The sequence below is a fragment of the Oncorhynchus nerka genome, linkage group LG13, assembly GCF_034236695.1.
Source record: "Oncorhynchus nerka isolate Pitt River linkage group LG13, Oner_Uvic_2.0, whole genome shotgun sequence".
Taxonomy (NCBI): Eukaryota; Metazoa; Chordata; class Actinopteri; order Salmoniformes; family Salmonidae; genus Oncorhynchus; species Oncorhynchus nerka.
In genome coordinates, this window is record NC_088408.1 from 59101180 (window position 1) to 59125749 (window position 24570).

The 24570-nt window shown below is 39.6% G+C and overlaps 1 protein-coding gene across 1 annotated transcript; it reads left to right on the forward strand.

The window, feature by feature from the left end:
- Positions 1-1222: 1222 nt before the first annotated feature.
- On the forward strand, positions 1223-14796 carry LOC115140645 (immunoglobulin lambda-like polypeptide 1). Its single transcript, XM_029678985.2, has 3 exons — positions 1223-2810; positions 3332-3640; positions 13556-14796. The coding sequence occupies exons 1-3, from the start codon at positions 2687-2689 to the stop codon at positions 13693-13695; spliced, it is 573 nt and encodes a 190-aa protein (XP_029534845.2). The 5' UTR covers positions 1223-2686; the 3' UTR covers positions 13696-14796.
- The last annotated feature ends 9774 nt before the right edge of the window (positions 14797-24570 follow it).

The following is a 24570-nucleotide window of genomic DNA, read 5'->3' on the forward strand; positions in this document are numbered from 1 at the left end:
TGCTCTTTTGCACACCAATATCTCTACCTGTACATGATCATCTGATCATTTATCACTCCAGTGTTAATCTGCAATATTGTAATTATTCGCCTACCTCCTCATGCCTTTTGCACACATTGTATATAGACTCCCCTTTTTTTCTACTGTGTTATTGACTTGTTAATTGTTTACTCCATGTGTAACTCTGTGTTGTCTGTTCACACTGCTATGCTTTATCTTGGCCAGGTCGCAGTTGCAAATGAGAACTTGTTCTCAACTAGCCTACCTGGTTAAATAAAGGTGAAATAAAAAAATAAAAAAGATATAGGGTGAGTGTCACGAATCCCGCCGAAAATGGTGCCTCTTCCTGTTCGGGCGGCGCTCGGCTGTCGTCGTCGCCGGCCTACTAGCTGCCATCTATTCCCTTTCCTTTTGTTTCTGTTAGTTGGGTCTAATTGTTTACACCTGTTTTGAGTTTAGTTTTGTTTGTAGGCTATTTAAGGGGCTAGGCCCGCTGGTTATTGTGCGGGATGGTCTCTGTTGTATGGTGTTGGTTGATTATTGTGATCTCTATTTTTCCGGACAGTTTTAGTCCTGTTTGCATGTCCGTTTTTCCGCTGTCATTGGAATAAAAGATCCACATACGGAACTACCTGCTCTCTGCGCTTGACTCCTCCACCCACCATTCATAGAAGTCTTGACAGTGAGGCTATCTCCTTCAGCTGCCAAGACAATGATCAGTGTACTATGTATGTCTACGGGAACTGGAAGGAGGGAGAAACTTTTACCTTGATTCTTGAGCTGTCAATTAATCAAGCTGTAATTTAAAAAAACATTTTTTTAAGTTTTAGCACCACCAGAAGTGACATAATCAGAGGAAATGTTTGAGACGACACACCCCAGCTGGATTTCATAATTGACTATATGATACAAATCATACTTCAGTAAAGGTCTGTGAAATCAATTAGATTTTCAGTGATAATTTCTTATTTATATTCATATTGTTCAATGTTATATAGCACATGTAGCTTTTGATTTTCCCAATTCTTAAGCACATATTCACTGAACATGGACTGTGGTATAATAATATTCTCTCTTTTTCTGGGTAAGTCATTCATCCAACCTGTATACAAATATTTGAATGTAGTAACTCGGCTGTGATTCTTTTTGTGATCATTTATGTTTTACAGTGGCTGCTTCAGGACAGTTGCTGCAACAGGACCAGATATCAGAGACCAGGTGTGTGTTGGGGTAAACTTGTCTATTAGTACCAGAAGAGAGAGGGTGAACCCTTCACCTGGATTCTATACTTTGATTTTGATTACAATTCCGTCACTTCAGATACTTCTCATCCTCAGAGAGTAGATTTCTGTTTTGAGAGGGAGTCTGAGTCCAGTTAACTGAAGATCCAGTCAGTTATAGCGTCCCATTCTGCCACCTACTCTGCCTGCTGGGACACAGAACTCCACAGTGAGAACTGATCCAAACAGCCTGTACAAACACTCTGTGGTTTTAACGAAGCTTTCAATTCATGAGAAGGTTTCTGCACCACAGGATGTGACATAATCAGAGGTTAGAGTGGTGTCTTCTTCAAATCCAAGGTGAAATGCTACCCTAAAAGGAATTCTAAATACATTTGCAAGATGTCTTGCCAATGAGCAAACAGTGTCTAAACTTCGTTCTCCTGATGTGCCCTGTGTGTATGTAAATTGATTTTTGATAATGACTGAGCTTTCGGTCAGTCAACCTTCATCAGAGACCTACACAGGAAAGACTAGGAGGGAAAGAGTGTCTCCTTAATGTGTAGTTGTCAGCCAGTGTAGGGCTAACTTCTTCTACTGGTACCTGAAGAGATAGGTGAATGAGACATGGCAGAAATCGGGAGCTGTTTCTCAGATCTGCAAGGAGGAGTAACAGAGGGCCAACTTATTGGAATGAAATGCAGGTCAGGATTCTCGTTTCCTACCATGAGTAAATTATAATTTACTTAATTAATTTTCTTTCTTATATTTTGATTCTTAACTTAAAATAATATACATGTATATATTTTTTCATTTGCTGTAGCATGTGACATTGCACAGCTGGAGACCTAAGCTGGTTTGAAAATGGTCGATTTACACATTGTAGAAACCTATTTTTCCACAAATAACATTGTAATTTGAATAACAGGTATTTCTATCAAACTTTTCACAAACAAATATCTTTACAGGATTACATTTAAGCTTCTAGGGCACAGCATGCGCTTCAGAAGAAGCTATAATTCATATAGGCCCATTATAGATTATATCTCAACCAATGTTATCATATTTTCTGGTACTCCTAATTTGTATGATGTGCTCCAAACTTTAAATTGGTACCACTCTTGCCAAATATTTTTTTAAACTAAGTGCTGTAGGCATCATGCTCCAACTCATTCTGTGTGTATGTATGTATGTGTGTGTGTGTGTGTGTGTGTGTGTGTACTTTTACTGCTGTAAAGGGAATTAAGGGACGATTGTTTTGTTGATAACCTTGTAAATTATACATGTAAAAAATATATTATGGAGAAAAACATGAAATTCTGTTAATTGGCTAACATTTGCAGAGGCTACGTGACCATAGGAGGCATAGGGGCAGATAAGTCAGTTTTATTTTACATAGATTTTTTTTATACATAGGATTAAGCATAATTATAATTATTATTGCTCTAGATTGCAGGAAAAAGCTAATGCAAAAATCTTCAATTTACGGACAGGGCCCTGCAAAGACACAATGCAGACTACTTTTTGTCAAGGGAATATTCACTGTGTATGGATTTGTATTTGGCTCTGGCACAAGACTTTATGTGACAGGTAAGAGATCCATTCCTCAGATTTTTCAGCAGATAAAGAAAGCAACAGTAATTAATCATTCATCTATATGTCTAATCAGTTTCCAAAATAACTGATAAAACTGCAGTACAGCTCTTCAAATATGAACTATTCAATTAGCCTGTACCCTGTGCAATTGATCATTCAGATTTTCAATGAATCCAAATGCACAATTTGCATGTCCTTACTTTTAGAGATATACACAATCAGGTAAATGTGTGATATAAATGTAAAGTAATTTGATATAGGGCAAGAAAGTTGAACTGTATACTGAGCTAAGAATCTTATGTTTTAAATAATATTGACATTATATTTAAATAAGATATTCCATAAAGGATAGTGATGAAAAAAATAATGAGTTGGTACATGTGGTTTATTTATTTATGTAATTCATTGTTTACTTGAATATAGACAGTAAAGCTGGATATAAAACAAAACTTCTAAACTTGTGTAATGGCCCTTTCAAGCAGACTGTAAATGTTATTGTTTTTCTTGAAAATTAGACAACAAGCATGTACAAAAACCCAAAGTGACGGTCTACCCAGCGTCCAACCCTGAGCCGAATGGGAAGACGACCCTGCTATGTCTGGCAAGAGACATGTTTCCAGACTTAGTCAAGATCTCATGGAAGATGGAGGATGAATACAGCAGAACAATGGAGGTGCCCAAAGCAGAGAGGGAAGAGCTGGAGCAGAGGGAGGAAGGACAGACGACCAGTATGATCATCATTGATAAAGACAAGACATACAGGAACAAATACATCTGTTCTGTGGAGCATGAATGGGGCATTCAAGATGTTGACATACCAAGGGGTAAAGCCAGCTATTTAAATAGTTTTACATTAGTATGTAATGTGCTTTTCAGAAATCATTATTAATGTATATTTATTCACGTAGCCTAATATATTTATATGAGGAGACTATCATGTAGGACATATAAAACAATGTAAATTCACTTGAATGCCAGAGAGCGCTCAGACTGCCCTCTGGGAGTTCTAAATTCAGAGAGTTGTCAGATTGTCAGTTGGCTCTGGTGGAGGAGTAGGGTTGATCCGAGTGTTCTGACCTCACAATCGCAGTCAAGCACCCAAGCTAACTGGCTAAAGTTAGCTAGCTTGCTAGTTACTCCCAGACTTAAATGAGAGAACACCTCACTCTGACCATTTTACTTGCCCTAACTGAGCTGGTTAGGCTGTTTTCATGCTATCCAGAGCGTTGATGACTGTAACTGTGCTGCAGGCAACAATTGAATTACTCTTTTTTACTGAGGTTTACTGACACCGACAATATTTATTTAATAGGTCTTTGAGAGTTCGTAAATTCATCAGTTATTCTGCGCTCAGACGAGAGTGCTCTGAAATTGGAATAGATAGCCAGAGCGAATTTACAATGGCATATTACCTTTCAGGGCCAGTGTTGTGCCGAAAGTCTCCCCCTGCCAGATCCCCCCCCCCCCCCCTTCTAATTTCATTAATTTGGTGGCTAGAGTCAAATGCTTTCTGTGGCACACATCAGAGTCAAATACTTTCTATAGAACAAACTTCACATCAGGATAGGCAACCAAAATTAATAATTAATGTATGTGTTATATTAAACATAGAGGAGGGACAAAAAGGTTGGCAACCAATAAACATTTCACATTAACTATGGCTGAATTATTATCCTTACACTTTCAAAAATACTAGTTGAATAAGACATGGGAGAGATGACGAATTTTGGCAAAGATATTTTTTTATAGACCAATTCAAATCAGTAGCGGATTTAGGTATGGGCGACACCTGCACCCGGGGGAGGGTGCTGAAGGGGGTGTTCGCCTTGGGCGCCACATAAACTAGAACCACCACATACACTTGAAACAAAAAGCCAAACCAAAAACTGCAGACAACAATGCTTTCTGCTACTAAGATCAGTGAAATGTAGGCTAAACTGACAACGGATTGAAGAGCAGAAATCACAACTAGCAAGCAAGTCCCAGCAATTAAGAATGCGAAGGGGGGGAGAATTCTGGCAGGTGGGGGAGATTTTCGGCACAATACCGGCTCCAGGTATATGTGAAATACCGTTCGCTTAGGGCTCCTTAGTCAGCGTCCAAATTTACTGTTGAGAGTTGTACCCTTTTCTTACTTAAGACAGGTTGATAGCGACAACTGATAACCTTTCAGAAAATTGTAAAAAGTCCCGCATCAGAAGCTTCTATACCTTATCAGACAGTAGAATTCTACTCCAGCATGGAATGTTCGGTACTGTTTCCCTGAAAACAATAAAAGTTGCTGATTGATAGATTACAGTTAAGTGATAATGCCCAAGAAGCTAAAGTTGACAGAAAAACGTTTTGGTTTGAAAGGTGTAGGCCTAGTCTAGCCAGTTATCTAAACTGATAGGCCTACTAGCCTAATCATGTCCGAATACCGAACAGGTACACAGGGCATGTACTTGCCCAGTGGCCCTGACTTCCAGGGGGCCCACATTGATTCTGTTAGTTACTCCCACTCAGATATGTTCATGGCAAAATGTGTGGAATTGCTGGGAATTTGCTTTAAAACAGCTCAAATGTAGGCCTATCTCTGGCACATGGCAAAATTAGTAGAATTGGACTACATGAAATGTGTTATAAAATTGCTTACATTTTCTCTCTGCCCCATGGAACAAAGGTTTATAACTGCAAAAACTTGCTTTAAAACTGCAAAATTTTATCAAAGGCCAATAGATAAATGTGTAGAATTGCATGAAATTAACTTTAAAAATTAACATTTAACAGATTAGAGTCTTCTCTTTTCAGCAGGAGCCATTTGGAATCCAACTCATTGTCCCACGATTGTATTTGAAATATTGCGAAAGGCCTGATTTGTCTGGATGCTGTTCACTGACAGAGTTGCCGTTTGTTCCTGACTGTAAACTATGCGTTGTTAATGGTCTACACACAATCCACAGCTAGGCAATTTTTTAAAAGGAGCTATTGATCCTCTGTGGCTAAATTATCGCCATTTTCATGGTGTAGTTAGCTATTCTGAGTTATTTCATTTCTTTCTGAACAGACAGCAGTTATTCTATAACTTTGGCAAATGTTTTTCAATTTATCAGGGGTGCTGCAACTCCTCCAGAACGCTTCGCGTAGCTATGATTCTATAAATAAATGATGAAGTGCAACGCTAAAGAGATGAGAGTTGCAGGCTCATGTCTATCAGGCAGATAGAGGGAGATCATAGGAAGTTAATCTCATTCTAGTTCTGTGAGAGATGCAGGCGTGCTACTCACACAGCCAATGGCCACGCATGGGTTACAATGTTACGAAACCATAAGCCCAGGCCGACCCAACCCGAAACAACTCTTAGAATATCAGGGCCAGGCTGAAAATCTACCTTTTTAACAGTTTTTTTTGTGAGAGGGGGGAAATGGAAGAGGCTACTCAAATAAACATTGATCGCTTTTATTAGAACTTTTACTTTGCAAAAAGTGACAATTATTTTTCATGCCACGAGAGGTCCTGGATCCGGCCAAATAGGTCCCTGAATGGAACATTCCAAAACGGAGAGGTGCGGATGCTGTTCCGGCAGGATCCGGATCAAATTAAGCACTACCTTTCCAAAGTAAAAAATCAAATAGGCCCACATAATATTTGGACTCACACTTGGTTATGTTGTGTAGCCTTCCTAGTTAGTTTCACTAGTTTAAACAAATCACATTTTCTGGCATACAATTATCAAATTAAATCAGATTGTATTTGTCACATGCACCGAAAACAACAGGTGTAGTAGACCTTACATTGAAATGCTTACTTACAAGCCCTTAATCAACAATGCATTTTTCTGAAAAATACAGAAAGAAAAATAAGAAATAAAAGTAACAAATAATTAAAGAGCAGCAGTAAAATAACAATAGTGAGGCTATATAGAGGTGGTACCGGTACAGAGTCAATGCACCTGTTAGTTGAGGTAATTCAGGTAGTATATACATGTAGGTAGACTTATTCAAGTGACTTATGCATAGATAATAACAGAGAGTAGCACCAGCGTAAAAGAGAGAAGGGAGGGGGGGGCAATGCAAATAGTCTGGGTAGCCATTTGATTAGATGTTCAATAGTCTTATGGCTTGGGGGTAGAAGCTGTTTAGAAGCCTCTTGGACCTAGACTTGGCTCTCCGGTACCGCTTGCCTTGCAGTAGCAGAGAGAACAGTCTATGACTAGGGTGGCTGGAGTCTTTGACAATTTTTAGGGCCTTCCCTTACTCCATGTAGCCTAATACCTACAGTAGCCTACGAATGACCTCTACATGGCGCATAGCTGACAGAGTGCAATCGGAAATATGGATTCAGATCGGGGTTATAGGTATAGACTACAGTAGCAGTGCTTGGAAAAGCCAATACAATAAAAAAAGCCATATTACAACCTATGTTGTGATATTTGCGTTGTTTGCTCTATAACCCATATGCTACCATGGTATAGCCTACAATAAGGCCATGACAACAAAAAGACAACAGTCACACAGTGGTGGAATAAATTCAACTACACATAGGCCTACATTTGTTTCATCACAACATTGGAGAGTAACACAATGGTGAAGTACACAAATCAAATATTGCACGTAACAAACAGTTATATGACCTGCAGCATGGTCAAGCAAGTTAATGTTTTTGACAATTTACAAAACAACTAGCCTACTGATTTAGAACCACAGAGTTTCCGCAAGTCAGCACAAAGACAACAGGAGCAGTGCCTCTGCTACTTCAGCACCATTTCAACATTTAAATATCAAAACGGGCTATATGTGCTTAATTTAAAACACTGAAAACAAACTTAATGACACCAAAAACAATTTAGTCCAATCAATATGGCTAAATATCATGTGTCTGTCAATGGTACTGATTTCTGTGTGTGTGTGTCTGTGTGTGTGTGCGTGTGAGAGAAGTGCTACACATGGTGGAGAGAGGCTGTAAGACATAATTATTTGCTTTATGGGTGCTGTACGTTACGCCATAACACGTCACGGTGTAACGTAGAGCGTCAGAGGTGTCCGTTTTTTCAACTTTTCTCCAATACTATAGGGTCATTACCATGTCAATCAACGCTTGAATAGAAACGCAGTTCACACCCCAGATGTTTGTCAACACAGTCTCTACAGTCCCATTAGTTTTCTTTGCAGCCTCATTTGAATGTCGCAGTTATGCACATTTGTACGTAATGGGGTTAACTTACGTTACAGAGAATTAAGTCAAAACCACAAATCCAAATCTCCATCCATGGCTTAGGAAAAGGCCCATTTAGCAAGCTAGCTACTGCAGGACATCAACATAAGCAGACCAGAAACAGACACATTTGTCTGACAATGATTATGTTTTGCTTAGGATGTGATTTGATTGGTGTGAAGCAAAATCCAAACTGACCTTTTGAATCACCAGGACAACCCACAGTTGAGCTCAGCATCGCTGATTGAACAATTATTTGACATTGTTTTATCAAGGGAGGTCAAATGCTTGCTGGCGTCAGTCAAATGCTACGGCAGCAACATGTCATAGTCTTTTGTTCCCGACAGCATCAGCTACATGGGCTACACATACTGAGACAAAGGGGTGCTGTTTTCCTTTCTGTGATGATTTTTCCGGCGAGATTCAGCCACTTGCGAATTGACGGAAAATTATGAAAATACAGAGAAATTAAAGATAAATTATTTAACAACGTTTATTTTTGTATTTTTCAAGTAATTTTGCAGTAGCCAGGCTTCCCTTGGCATCCATTAATACATGCCACTGTCGGTTTAGTGGCTTTTTAAAGGCAATGTTCAGTTTTTGCGGAGAACCCATCCATGACAAACGTTGCATATTTCGGCTTGATCGGAAATTCCCTTGAAAACCGCAATGCTTATAACCCATGATCGGACTGAATCATAGTCTTACTCTTAAAAAACGTTTTGGGGACCAATATTTTATTGATATTTTACATTTTTTTCTAGGCCTACAGAAACAACATATACAAAGCAATAGGACACAGTAAATACTAATGAACTCGTGAAAAAATTGAAAATAAAATAAACAAGACGGGTTATTATTCCATTGGTTACCTCGGGGCAGATGCCCCAGTGGCTCACGCTCATTGAATATGGCACTTTTAAGTGATTAAGTGTGTCTCTTGAATGACCTCACTACTGAGAGCAAAATTGATTGCATGTTTCTCACTGAAACATGGCTGTCTTCAGACTGTAGTGCCGCTCTTATTGAAGCAACCCCCCGGGCTACATCTTTATCAGAAACGGGGAAAAAGGGTGGGGGGACTGCCTCTATTTTTACTAATGCTCTCAGCTGTAAGGACAATTCATTTGGGTCTTTTGAGCATCATGCTATATTGTTTAAATGTCACCCACCAGTGCTGGCCATAACCCTGTACATTCCACCAAAGCACTGCCCCACTTTCTTTAATGATTTATTTGTGTATTGTCCATTATAAAATCATATTGTTGGTTGATTTTAATATTCATGTTGACAAAGAGACTGACTCTTTTTACGCTAGCGTCCCATCTGGCCGATATCTGGTGAAATTGCAGAGCGCGAAATACAAATGACAAAATTTATAAGATTAAACATTCATGAAAATACAAGTGTTATACATCGGTTAACCTTTCTAAGGCAGGCGTTTTGCTAGCGGAACCCCTCGACAACATTCCGCTGAAAAGGCAGCGCTCGGAATTCAAAAATATTTTTTATAAATATGTAACTTTCACACATTAACAAGTCCAATTCAGCAAATGAAAGATAAACTTCTTGTTAATCTACCCATCGTGTCCGATTTCAAAAATGCTTTACAGTGAAAGCACAACATATGATTGTTAGGTCATAGCCAAGTCAAAAAAACACAGCCATTTTTCCAGCCAAAGATAGGAGTCACAAAAAGCAGGAATATAGATAAAATGAATCACTAACCTTTGATAAACTTCATCAGATGACACTCATAGGACATCCTGTTACACAATACATGTATGTTTTGTTCGATAATGTGCATATCTATATCCAGCAATCTCAGTTTACATTGACTCGTTACGTGCAGTAATGTTTTGATTCCAAAACATCTGGTGATTTTGCAGAATTACTCATAATACACATTGATATAAGATACAAGTGTTATTCACAGAATTAAATGTAGATTTCTCCTTAATGCAACCGCTGTGTCAGATTTCCAAAAATCGTACGGAAAAAGCATAATCTGAGAACGGCGCTCAGAGCCCAAATCAGCCAGAGAAATATCCGCCATGTTGGAGTCAACAGAAGTTAGAAATAACCCCATAAATATTCACTTACCTTTAATGATCTTCATCAGAAGGCACTCCCAGGAATCCCAGTTCGACAATAAATGACTGATTTGTTTCAGAAAGTCCATTTATGTCCAAATAGCCACTTGTTGTTCTTGTGTTCACCCAGTAATCCATCTTCATGAGGCGCGAGCACTTCGTCCAGACAAAATCTCGAAAAGTTTCATTACAGGTTGTAGAAACAAGTCAAACGATGTATGGAATCAATCTTTAGGATGTTTTTAGCATAAAACATCAATAATGTTCCAACCGGAGAATTTCTATGTCTGAAGAAATGTACTGGAACGAGAGCTAACTCTGTCGGGAGCGCGTGTCACGAGCCTGAGACACTCTGCCAGACCCCTGACTCAAACAGGTCTCATGAGCCCCTCCTTTGTAGCAGAAGCCTGAAACAAGTTTCTAAAGACGGTTGACATCTGGTGGAAGCCGTACGAAGTGTAATTTGACTCCATAGACGGTGTGTATTCGGTAGGCCAAGCTTTGAAAAACTACAAACCTCAGATTTCCCACTTCCTGGTTGGATTTTACTCAGGTTTTCGCCTGCCATATGAGTTCTGTTATACTCACAGACATCATTCAAACAGTTTTAGAAACGTCAGAGTGTTTTCTATCCAATACTAATAATAATAATATGCATATATTAGCATCTGGGACAGAGTAGGAGGCAGTTCACTCTGGGCACGCTATTCATCCTAAAGTGAAAATGTTGCCCCCTATCCCAATGAAGTTAAAAGCCTAAGCTCTCATTAATCCAGACGCTTTGTCAGATTTCAAAAAGGCTTTACGGCGAAAGCACACCATACGATTATCTGAGGACAGCGCCCAACCAAGCAGAGGCGTCACGAAGTCAGAAATAGCGATAAAATAAATCACTTACCTTTGAAGATCTTCGTCTTTTTGAAATCCAAAGGGTCCCAGTAACACAATGAATGGTCGTTTTGTTTGATAAAGTCCTTCTTTATATCTCAAAAATGTCACTTTATTTGGTGTGTTTGATTCAGAAATCCACCTGTTCCAACTCGCACAACATGCCAACAAAGGAATGTAAAAAGTTACCTGTAAACCTCGTCCAAACAATTCAAACAACGTTACTAATACAACCTCAGGTACCCTAATATGTAAATAATCAATCAAATTTAAGACGGAAAAAGCTGTGTTCAATACCGGAGAAAAAGAACGAGGAGCGCGCATTCATTCACGTGCGCCAAAAGAATAGGACTACTTCTTCATTTTTCAAATTACAAGCATGACAAATTTTCTAAAGACTGTTCACATCTAGTGGAAGCCATGGGAACTGTAATCTGGGTCCTAGTAATTATACTTTCCCATAGAAAAGCATTGGAAAGTCCAATGACCTCAAAAAACAAATCCTGGATGGATTGTCCTCGGGTTTTCGCCTGACAAATCAGTTCTGTTATACCGATAGACAATAGAACACTTTTAGAAACATCAGAGTGTTGTCTATCCAATGCTACCAATTATATGCATATCCTAGCTTCTGGGCCTGAGTAACAGGCAGTTTACTTTGGGCACGTTTGTAATCCAAACTTCCGAATACTGTCCCCTAGCCCGAAGAAGATAACTCAGAGAAAATACATATCACATGTGGCATTCCACAAGGTTCAAATTTGGGTCCAGTACTGTTCAGCTTATGCAGTATATGTTACACTTTGGCAGGATTATCAGAAACCCCAGGATTGATTTTCACTACTACACAGATAATACACAACTTGACATGTCTGTGTCTCCAGATGATCTGAACTTCACAGATAAATTATTAGATTGTATTAGTGATTTAAATAATTGCATGGCTCACAACTTCCTCCAGATAAGACAATACCAAGGTAATTGTTAGAGCCAAAGCACAGAGAGAGAATCTGGCCACTCGTTTTAATTCACGGGCAAATAAAGATAAAACACCAAGTAAAAAACAGGTTTTATTTTAGATTCTGAAATCAATTAAGAATCACATTACATAATGGCCACACCGCTCAAGTGTGCGCAAGTGTTGCAAAATACATTTAAATATACATTATTGAATTATTGCACCCACACTGCTCACTCGCGCCAACGAGCGTCTGCGTTGCCAAGGGCTAATATAGAAATCCAATCTATTTGTGACGCTGACCGTGGTGCAAGTCCTACCTCTCCCATCTCCTCATTGGTTTACAGAAGCAGATACCCACGTGCCATCTCCTCATTGGTTATACCCATGTGGGTGATTGAAAGATGAACTGAGTTCCATCAGTCGTCATGGTAACTATGATGCCAATCACCATATAAAGTCCAAAGAAGAAAAAGGCTGGAGAGGTGGAGAGATGACTAGAAATGTTTCAGTTTTATGTGTGGATTAATTGTCGGAGTAGAGGACCTTGTGCATTTCAGGTAAAATAACAACTCAACGTTTATATCCCAGGACAAATTTGCTAGCAACAGCAAGCTAGCTAAATAGGACAAATTAGCTAGCAAATGCAAGCTAGCTAGCTAAATTGCCATAAATGTCCCCAAATGAACATAATTGGTTCAGAGTTTGTTTTGATATCACGTGTCGTGATCGCGTTTGGTGTGGGAGGACAAAATCAATGTGCGCACCATAGCGCACGCTCGCAGCCGGTTTGGGTACGATGTTAGGAATGTGACCAAAATAGCTTTTTACCACGTGAGGAACATTGCCAAGGTGCGGACGTTTTTTCTCTCCTGCTGACTTTTTTTATTATTATTTATTGACTACTGTAATGCTCTCCTGTCTGGTCTACCCAATAAAGCCATTGGTCAACTGCAAAACACACAGAATGCAGCAGCAAGGGTACTGACCAAGACCAGACGGAGAGCATACATTACACCGGTTTTAAGGTCTCTGCACTGGCTGGCTGTGAATTTTAGAATTAATTTTAAGAGTATTCTATTGGTTTTGAAATCAAACCTCGATTGTGCACCCCAATACATCAGCCATGCTTTTAAGTTATGTACCCAGTAGGTCCCTTTGTAGGCAGTGGCCATTTAACTATCCCAAAGCCTAGGACAATGAGGCATGCAGAGGCAGCCTTTAGTTATTATGCCCCCAGCAGTTGGAATAGCCTGTGAGAGAACCTTGGGGGGAGCTGAAACTGTGGGCATATTTAAAAGAGATTTTTAAACACACCTTTTTAGCTTCTTGTGTGCTTTTTTATTCGTTCAGTTTTTATTGTTATTCCTTTGTTTTTTATCCTCTTGTGTCTGTTGTGTAGTAAATATTTGTTTTTATTTTCATTGTTTGCATTCGTGTTTTTCCTGTGAAGCACATTGTGTTGCATTCCATGTCTGAAATGTGCTGTATAAATAAAGCCTGATTTGAAGAAGATGACGGCAAACAAAAACTAACTGAAAACAAGACTTATTCAAATAAATTCACTGGTTAAAATCTCAGCCAATATACTCTTTTCTTTTCCCCAGATTCCTTCCCCTTCATGTGCAGTCTGAACCTGGCCTCTCTGGTTTACACAGTGATGATAGTGAAGAGCATGGTGTACTGCTGTGGGCTCTCTCTCCTGCTGCACCACAGGAACATGGGGAAGTGGACACAACACCTGTAGAAAGGATACCCCCCAATATGGATAAAGATGTTGTAGGCTGGGAATAACATGGATTTGACATCCCATTGAGGTCTAACATCTCAATTGTTGGCCTATTGCCTTAATTTTTTAAACTTTATTTTTCAGATGCTAAAATATTGTGAGCCATAGATTTCCATGTCTTCCGATAACTTAAATTGACAATTATGACATTAATTACAGAACATTTAATGTAAATTGTGTTTCAAATGAAGCCTAATATTGCATTTTTTTTATAGCTGTAGGGGCTACCCACTGCAGACACTTGAATAAAGGTTAGGTTAAGGTTGTCTGAAAAATAAGCAAAGCAAATCTTGAAGATAGATCCTTACGATTCAAATGTAGACTGTTTTATGAAAGTTTCCCTTGAGTATCTGTCATATAGCTTAAATTATTTTGTACAAAATATGAATTATATTTTATATTTTCTTTGAAGAACTAAAATGATTGCTTATTAAGCAGACAAATTGATCCGAGTGAAATTATTAATTGGTGTGTTTTTTGTGTGTTTTTTTTGCATTAATACTATGTTGTTGTTTACATTGATAGGTTTGTATGAAGAGTGACATTTTCCTGCGTAACACATTAATCATGTCCTTTCAGATGGGGAAGGGTTTAATAATCACTGCATGAAAGAAATGTTACAACAAACATTACTCTGCAAAGTATTCTACATACTGTATTGTACAGTATTGGGCTGTTTTGTATGAGGAAATTGTCACCATAACAGAAAAAATAAAGGTTACTTAAAACCCCCAAAACATTGTATTTCTTTACTATAAGATTATCTATTCGTATTTGTGAAAATGGTATTTTATTGAATCTCTTCAGAAGCAGAAACAATAAGATCATAAGATCCCCTTTTCTCTGTTTTCTAATCAGTTTGCTTCCATCTGCATGTTAAGACGCAGATGTTGAGCCTAGACTCAATAGTGATGGGAAAATGTGGTTAATATGTTCATTTGGTTTTCTATTAAGGTGGAAACAAGATATAGCTGCATAACCACCACACCATTTTTACATTTAGCGGAGGGTAATTCTCATTCAGTGTGACTAAAACCAATAAAAACTCCTAAAAAGCTATGCAGTATTGCTTCGTTGCAGTGGCGGTTCTAGCTTGTATGGCTCCCTGGGGGAAACCACCCCCCCGCCGCCAACATAAAAAAAACACCACACTGCACTGTCATTTTAATTCAGACATTGGGAACAACACAAACAAATAATCATAACATTTAGAACTATATAAAAATATATACGAGAATAAGACTAATATATATCAAAAAGAAGTAACAAAGACAAGCAGAAACAAATTGTAGTATATAAATAATAAATAATATTTGAATTATTACATTATTGCTAACAAAAACACACAAATAAAACTAAATTGTACAAATCCAATATCACAGAAATACACAAATAGAATAACACACTTGTAAAGAAGAGAACCTGATTATTACACTATTGCACTTCAAACAACAAACACACAAATTAAATTGCACAACCAATTGCATTAGTACTGTACAAAGTTAGAGGTGTGCTATTTGATAGATTCCCCTGCTCCGCCTCCATCGGGCTTCCAGTAGGGAGACCTGAGGTCAACCTACCCCTGCTACCCTCCCTGTTTCGTACTTCTGAGTGGGACACCTTCCCCGGTTAGTTTCCTGCCTAGCTCACAAACTAGAATCAGGGAGCCCCGTGCCACCTCCGGCAAGATGCCGCCCTGGGCAGCTGCCCATGTCGTCTATACCTAAATCCGCCACTGCTTCGTTGAATTAACAAACAGTTTAACTCCTGATCAAATGTGGCGTTGTGTTGCAACATGCACACAGACTTGCTACTGTGAAAATGTACTTGGTCACTTGAACGGTGAACCTTATTATTTTACTGCAATGTATAAGATAATACCCCTTTCGTGGATTCAATCTGATAATATTTTGTCGGTTACAGAATTGACACTTCGTTAACTACATGAAGCAGGATGTTTTTCTCAGACATCAACACTTGCTAATGGCGATGATGGTTGTCGCTGTCACGACTTCCGCCGAAGTTGGTCCCTCTCCTTGTTCGTGCGGCGTTCGGCGGTCGAAGTCACCGACCTTCTAGCCATCGCTGATCCTCTTTTCCTTTGGTTGTCTTGTCTTTTATCACACCTGGTTCCAATTCCATCAATTACATGTTGTGTATTTAACCCTCTGTTCCCCCTCATGTCCTTGTTGGTGATTGTTTGTTGTAAGTGCTTGTGCACGTCTGTCCTGGTGTGCGTCGGGTTATGTACCCATTTATTGATTTGTTCTGTTTTCCGGTGGGTTTTTGTTATTAAACTGCGCTGTTGGAAACACAGTTTTTGCTCTCCTGCGTCTGACTTCTCTGCCGCCAGTACGCACCCCTTACAGTCGCATTTAAGTTATTTGATCAGTGACAGATACAAGTTTCCAGTAAAGTGGGCGACCTAATCTAATCACCAACATGAGTGTCTTCGTATATTTTTTCCAACGTCTTTGAATTATTGATTATTGTGTAAACATGCTCTGACCATCTCCAATTCATCCTCTGATGCCAAAGTGGTCTGGTGTGGCTCAGTTTGTTGTGTGTTCAATTCCCACGGGGCTGCTAATTTAAAAAAATATGCTGTTAAAAATATTTGAGAGATTTATCCTGAGAAATTCTAAATAAATTATTAGCTATTTAATTACCACAAAATTCCATGAAAAACAATAGAATAACAAACCAAATATATGTGTATAGCAGCTTAGAAGTAACCAACTCTGAGTGTGCTGCTGAACTAAGTTAGTTATTAAGTTACAGCATTAAGTTACAAAAGAACGGTGCGTATGTGAACACGCTGGGTACCAAGCTCTTTCCTGGTCCAACAAGCTCTGCGCTCTGTCTCGCCCTGACCTTAGAGATCCTTTTTATGTCTCTCTATTTTGGTTTGGTCAGGGCGTGAGTTGGTGTGGACATTCTATGTTTTGTGTTCTATGTTTTCTATTTCTGTGTGTTTGGCCGGGTGTGGTTCTCAATCAGAGGCGGCTGTCTATCGTTGTCTCTGATTGAGAACCATACTTAGGTAACCTTTTCCCTCCTGTGTTTTGTGGGTAGATGTTTTCTGTTTTTGTGTCTGCACCAGACAGAACTGTTTCGGTTTCGGTCGTTCTCGTTGTTGTTTTTGTTATTCAGTGTTCAGTTCTATTAATAAATCATGGACACTTACCACACTGCGATTTGGTCCACTTCTTCATGCAACAATGACCGTTTACACGCTCACGTTGAGGGGGCCAAATCCGAAATAACAAGAACAGCCACAAACAGTTTGATATTGACTTGGGGCTGTATTATGATGCACAACCTCTTAGAACTCCCCCTCTATACTGCCCCCGTTGGAGAAAGTGCGTACCCATAGTAAACTGAAAATATTTTTTCCCTAAATTGCTAATATATGCATATAAAAATTATTATTGAATAGAAAACACTCTAAAGTTTCTAAAACCGTTTAAATTATGTCTGTATGTAAAGCAGAACTCTCAGGGCAGCCTTTCTCCCAAACTCTCTCTTGTGAAGAGAAAAGTTGGGTCAACTTTGACGTCATCGCCCCCACCCTTCCCAGGCAGCTACCGATCCAGGAACAGTCTCTATCTGTTCAGTGCGATGCCTGCTTTCAAATGGCACGTTCATTGTGAGAGATCTGCACGTTTGGCGGGCGAAATTGCTCGTGTCCCTCTGAAAAACATGCACTCTATTGCGCACGGCCGATTTGGAGTACGTCTTTTTCCATGACCCAGCATTTGAAGCCGGTTTGTCTGTTAGCGCTGTCCTTTGTTCTACATGCTAACAACATCATAAAGCTCGATTTTGCACATCGTTTGACCAGTTTAATCGACATATAATATGTAAATTGGAAGTTTTGATGCGCAAGAGTGCTGGACCAGAAGTCATTTTTGATGCATTTCAGCTGAAGCTGTTAGCATATGCTAATACAGGGACACACAACGTGAAACCAAACGATTTATTGGGTAAGTATGACTCCTTCTACGTCTTCTGATGGAAGAACATCAAAGGTAAGGGAATATTTATGTGGTTATTTTGGGTTTCTGTGGACTCCAAACGTAGAGGAGACATACTGCTAATATCTGAGCGCCGACTCATAGTATAGCCCAGTGAACGATGTCTGTAATGTTAAAAATAAATGTAATACAGCGGTATCATTAAGAAGAAGTGTATCTTTGTAAATATATGTAGAACATGTATATTTAGTCATGTTTATTGCTTGTCATCTGACGTTATCTGTCGGAGCTATCATCATTTCTCCGGACATTTGAGTAGCATTTTTTTTTTTGAAATGTCGTCAACCGAGATTTATGGATATAAATGGCATATTATTGAAAAAAAAATTAAATGTACTGTGTAACATGTAATATTACTGTCATCTGATGAAGATTTTCAAAAGGTTAGTGAATTATTATTTTTTTTATCCTACTTTTAAATTGTATTTTTTCTGGGACAAAATGGCCGCCGCTTGCCTTTTGTTTCGGTGGTGATCTAATATAAATATGTGCTATGTTTTCGCCGTAAAACATTTTAGAAATCTGACTTGCTGGGTAGATTAACAAGATGTTTATCTTTCATTTGAGCTATTGGACTTGTTAATGTGTGGAGGTTAAATATTTTTAGGAATATTTTTTCGCATTGTGCGTTATGGTAATGAGCTTGAGCCGTAGTCACGATCCCGGATCCGGGATGGGGAGCTCTAAGAGGTTTTAATGAACTCGCCCTTTCTTGCAAGATCAAATAGCATAGGCTATAGCATAGTAGGCCCATGTTACTGTTACACCAAAAACAACAAATTTTACGAGCTACTAGGATGCTGCTGAAAGTGAATAGTGATCAATGATCAATGGAAACAGGATGCATCTGAGCTAAATTTCGAGTCTCACAGCAAACATGTTGAATACTTATGTAAATAAGGTATTTCAATGTTTTTTTTTAAATAAATGATCTAAAATGTCTAAAGCCCTGTTTTTGCCTTGTCATTATTGGGTATTGTGTGTAGATTGCTGAGGGAAAAAATGAACTGAATCAATTTTAGAGTAAAGTAAGACAAAGTAAGACAATTTGGAAAAAGTAAAGGGGTCTGAATACTTTCCGAATGCACTTCACTCTTCCTGGGGTCCAGCAAAATTAAGGCAGTTATACACTTTTTTAAACATTGGAATACATTCACAACCGATTTCACAACACATTAAGTATGTTCCCAAAGGCCCCTACTCTACTACCACATATCTACAACACAAAATCCATGTAGGACCTGCAATATTGATAGTGCTGTTATGGAGGTAGAGCAGGGCTTTATTATGAACAGACTTCTATCAATATGTTTTGGCAGTGACAGTTTACAATCCAGGGTTACTCCAAGTAGTTTAGTCACCTCAACTTGCTCAATTTCTACATTATTCATTACAATATTTAGTTGAGTTTTAGGGTTTAGTGAGTGATTTGTCCCAAATACAATGCTTTATGTTTTTTAAACATTTAAGACTAACTTCTTCCTTGCCACCCATTCTTAAAACCACATAGTCACTGAACAAGGACTGTTATGTCTGGAGTATTTCTCCTGTCTTATCTGGTGTCCTGCGTGAATTTAAGTATGCTCCCTCTAACTCTCTCTCTCTCTTTTCTCTCTTCTCTCAGAGGACCTGAGCCCTAGGACCATGCCTCAGGACTACCTGGCCTGATGCCTCCTTGCTGTCCCCAGTCCACCTGGTTGTGCTGCTGCTCCAGATTCAACTGTTCTGCCTGCAGCGATGGGAACACTGACTGTTCACAGGACATGCTACCTTTTCGACTCTCTCTACCGCACCTGCTGTCTCTAACTCTGAATGATCGGCTATAAAAAGCCAACTGACCCTCTACAACCACTGTGATTATTATTTTTTGACCCTGCTGGTCATCTATGAACGTTTGAACATCTTGGCCATGTACTGTTATAATCTCCACCTGGCACAGCCAGAAGAGGACTGGCCACCCCTCAGAGCCTGGTTCCTCTCTTGTTTCTTCCTAGGTTCCTGCCTTCCTAGGGTTTTTTCCCGAGCCCCCGTGCATCTACATCTACATTGCTTGCTGTTTAGGGTTTTAGGCTGGGTTCATGTGTAGCACTTTGTGATATTGGCTGATGTAAAAAGGGCTTTATAAATTAATTGGATTGATATAACAATATGCCTTAATTGCCTACATTAATTGCAGGACCTTTCATTTTGTACATGGTGCATTTTGTGTTCACTCCTTAAAACTAAAATGAATATCACTTTTTATTTTTGATGATTGTGGGACCTACCTACTGCAGACACCTGAATAAAGGTGTAAGGTTCTGCTTCTCTTTTCTTAGTCAACCTTGTGTTCTTTTTCTTTGTGTTCTTGAAAGTAGCCCTGTTTCTTTGTTCTGGAACGTAGCTTTCATTTTTGTTCATTGATTTCACCTGTGTTCGTTTCTCACCTGGTCTCATCAACTCTGTTTGTATGATTGTGAGATATTGTTTGTTTTTGACTGCCTACCTGTGTTTGACCATTGCCTGCGACTGCGATTCTTGCCTTCTGCAAAGGCTTAATAAAGGCTGGTTCATCCTTGGGAGCAATTTCCAAATGCCTGAAGATACCACGTTCATCTGTAGAAACAATAGTACGCAAGTATAAACACCATGGGACCACGCAGCTGTCATGCCACTCAGGAAGGAGACGCGTTCTGTCTCCTAGAGATGAACGTACTTTGGTGCGAAAAGTGCAACTCAATCCCAGAACAACAGCAAAGGACCTTGTGAAGATGCTGGAGGAAACATTTACAGAAGTATCTATATCCACAGTAAAACGAGTCCTATATCGACATAACCTGAAAGGCCGCTCAGCAAGGAAGAAGCCACTGCTCCAAAACCATCATAAAAAAGTCAGACTACGGGTTTGCAACTACACATGGGGACAAATATCATACTTTGTCGAGAAATGTCCTCTGGTCTGATGAAAAAAAATAGAACTGTTTGGCCATAATGAGCATCGTTCTGTTTGGAGGAGAAAGGGGGTGGCTTGCAAGTCGAAGAACACCATCCCAACTGTGAAGCACGGGGGTGGCAGCTTCATGTTGTGGGGGTGCTTTGCTGCAGGAGGGAATGGTGCACTTCACAAAATAGATGGCATCATGAGGTAGGACAATAATGTGGATATATTGAAGCAACATCACAAGACATCAGTCAGAGAGTTAAAGCTTGGTCGCAAATGGGTCTTCCAAATGGACAATGACCCCAAGCATACTTCCAAAGTTTGTGACAACAAAGTCAAGGTATTGGAGTGGCCATCACAAAGCCCTGACCTCAATCCTATAGGAAATGTGTGGGCAGAACTGAAAAAGTTTGCGTGAGCAAGGAGGCCTACAAACCTGACTCAGTTACACAAGCTCAGTCAGGAGGACTGGCTCAAAATTCACCCAAGTCATTGTGGGAAGCCTGTGGAAGGCTACCCGAAACGTTTGACCCAAGTTAAACAATTTAAAAGCAATGCTACCAAATACCCCAGGCATCATTGCTTCTGTTTCATGTCTGTGTGTTGTTCGTGGTTCTTTGTTCTTTGTTTAGTTTATTCATTAAATGTATTCACTCCCAGAACTTGCTTCCCTTCTCCCAGTGCACATGTTACAGAATGACGCCTCACCAAAGGGAAGCATCAGTTTTTTGTTGTTTTTGTGTTGGAGGTGATGTCGGGTCCGGGTGTCCGAACTGGAGCTACCTGGGAGGCCTCAGCCGGTTTGTCGAGTTCCCATGCCTCAGCTGGCTCGACAGGATGCCATGCCTCAGCGGGTTCAATAGGTTCCCGTGCCTCGACCGAGGCAACCGGGATGTCTCAGCCGGTTCATCAGTCTCTCACCCCTCAGCCGGTTCATCAGGTTTCTGTGCCTCAGCAGAGGTGACCGGTACGCTCCGGATCCCCGGGATTTCCCTTTGGTTGGCATCCTGATGCTGGAGCCGGATGTGCCGGGGAGGGGGTAATGTCACGTATGTTCTATCTCCGGTGCTCCCTCTCTCTTCTTGTGCTCCCTCTTCTGGCCTCTAGGTCACCAGGCTGCTCGTTAATGGTGCACACCTGTCACTATCGTTACGCGCATAATGACACTCACCTGGACTCCATCACCTCCTTGATTATCTATATCTCTCATTCACTTTGGTTCCTACTCCAGGGGTCATTGTTTCTGTTTCATGTCTGTGCGTTATTCGTGTTTCTTGTTATGTTTCGTATATTCATTAAATGTATTCACTCCCTGAACTTGCTTCCTGACTCCCAGCGCACACGCTACAATGGCCTTATTTCTATAACAGCATATGGGATGACTGTCATTCATATTCCATTCACCCAGCTCAATTTAAAAATTGATAGGTTTTGGCTACTACATGATACTACATTTTTCCTATACCCATCATGAGGTTACTACAGCATAGCCTACGAATGAAAGTTTATAGCGTAGGTGCACAGATCGATGGACAAATTGGAGTAATCAAAGTGACAGACAGATAGTGACAAATTCAATACAGCCTTGCACACACTGGATCTAGCTGATCTTAAGTGTAATCATTAGTCCAATAGTTTAAAACAGGCATGTTTATTAAAATGTTTTCCAACAGAATCAGCAGCATGAATACACCCCTGATCACTGGCACACACAATTCACTTTCATAGCAGCCACATACAAACAGTATCCAATTTAAAAAAATATTTTTTACATTTAATTTTAAAACATACATGCTACCTGCAGCCTACATTCATTACATTCGGTCATCTAGCAGACACTCCCATCCAGAGTGACCCACCGGAGCAACCAGGAACAAGCGCATGCACATGGGCACATCGACAGATCTCCCACCATATACAGTATCTTCCAACTACGCTGTGATTTTTAACATACAATGTGAATCTATCTAATTGAATAGAATCCATAGATTGCGAGTTGAAGATAAATACATTTACTAAGAGTATTAATATATTAGCAATTGACTGACCAGGTCTCTCCAAATCTCCCAACAATACAATTTCTAGGGTCAATTTTCGATTTATGTTTTGCATTTTCAGCCATTGTGGACTTCAGTGCACAGCTGTCTGTGAACAGGTGAAAAGGACTTTCAGAGCCAAACCTTCAGACCACAACTGCTACACACATCCTACATCACTGTCACCATATTAGTGAACGTCATAGTCAACATACCTATTAGAATTAACGCATTAGTAAACCTGCTACAATCACACGGTGCACTGTACAGCAAGCAGTTTAGCAGTTACACCAGTGGGCCTCGGTCTAAATAAATAAAACTGAAAGCTTACCTTGACTTGGAAGAGTTCCAGTGATGGAGCGCCTTAAAACAAGTCAAAATACATGTATGTTTAATCCTCAGGTACCCTAAAATGTTAAACTATAATATTTCATACGGAAAGAAGTATGTTCAATAGGAAAGCGATATTAGCAGGTGCACGTCCTCTTCATCGCGCACAGACTGTTTTCCAACTCTGTGTTCCTGTATCGAAACAAGCATGGAACCTTGAACAAACACTGTTAACATCTAGTGGAAGCCATAGGAATTGAAATCTGGGAGCTGGATTTAACTTTTTCCCTATACGTTCTAATGGAAGAGCATGGCCTCTCAAAAAACAAGTCTGGTTGGTTTTTCTTTTTCTTTTCTCCTACCATATCTAATGTGTTATAGTCTCCTACATTATTTTAACATTCCTACAAACTTCAGAGTGTCTCCTTTGCAAAGGTACTAAGTCTATGCATATCTGGGCCTGAGTAACAGGCAGTTTACTTTGGGCACATCAGTCAGGCGGAAATTCCGAAAAAAGGACCCTAGCCCTAACAAGGTAGGATGGTCTTCCCTTCGGAGGAGACTAAACTGGATAGTCAACTCCAAAATAGTAAATTCCTCAACTCCTTGACTACCAAGAGTCGGAGTCAACTCCGAAAATCCTGGAGTCGTTTAATGAAAAATAGCCTAGGCAGCGAGGCTGACATAGCCTACTGATTAGCCTTGAATTTGATGGTTAGTAGAGATTGTCAGACGGCTCCAAAGCCATTGATAAGTAATTACCCAGTTTAATAGGGTGCGTGCACAGTCTGACATTGCAGCTGTAGTAAACATTTGCTCATTTTGGTCAATTTTTTTTCATTTGACATGGTCATAGGTTGGTTGTTCTTTACTCAGATCACCACCTCCATACTTATAACTTTGGTGAACTATAAACCTGAAATGGTAAATAAAAACGCTGTGAATTAATAATAACACTACATCAGTGATAGCAGATCATGTAGCCAAAATCAACAGTCTCCATTTATAAGATTGAAAAGATATAGCCATTGGTTTGTTATGTGAAACATTTCTCTGTTCAACTTTTTCAAACATGATTTATAGGGCTATGCTTTTTCACCATCTTGTGGTGAAAGACACAGGGGTGCAATGTCAGTATTGAAAGAGCAATATGGAACTTGTACATAGAGGTCTCCATCAAAAGATAGGAGGACCTTGAACAAGGATACACCTAGAATTGATCACTTAGCTGAGTAGTATTGATAAATCTGGTACAAAGAAAATAATGGTTGAATTTAGACAGTGAATGGGTGCCTCCATAATATCAACTTTCTCCCTTCATTGAATACGTGGGCATTGGCTAGTGGCCTTTCCACCATATTTCTTTCAAATCAGTGAAGGAAGTGAACAAGGGCACACTTTGGGAGGAAGGAGAGATAATATAATTGGAACATAGCCCTTGTCAACAACCACAGGAAGTGACATCAGATTGGAGGAGCAGTTAGTGACAGTGTTTCTCCCTCACATCATC

What these genes read in the sequence shown, in the direction of transcription:
- LOC115140645 (XM_029678985.2), top strand. Translation starts at nt 2,687, where the DNA reads ATGCAAAAATCTTCAATTTACGGACAGGGCCCTGCAAAGACACAATGC. An exon ending in CACAAGACTTTATGTGACAG is followed by an intron (nt 2,811 to 3,331) that starts GTAAGAGATCCA and finishes CTTGAAAATTAG; the next exon opens with ACAACAAGCATGTACAAAAA. An exon ending in AGATGTTGACATACCAAGGG is followed by an intron (nt 3,641 to 13,555) that starts GTAAAGCCAGCT and finishes TCTTTTCCCCAG; the next exon opens with ATTCCTTCCCCTTCATGTGC.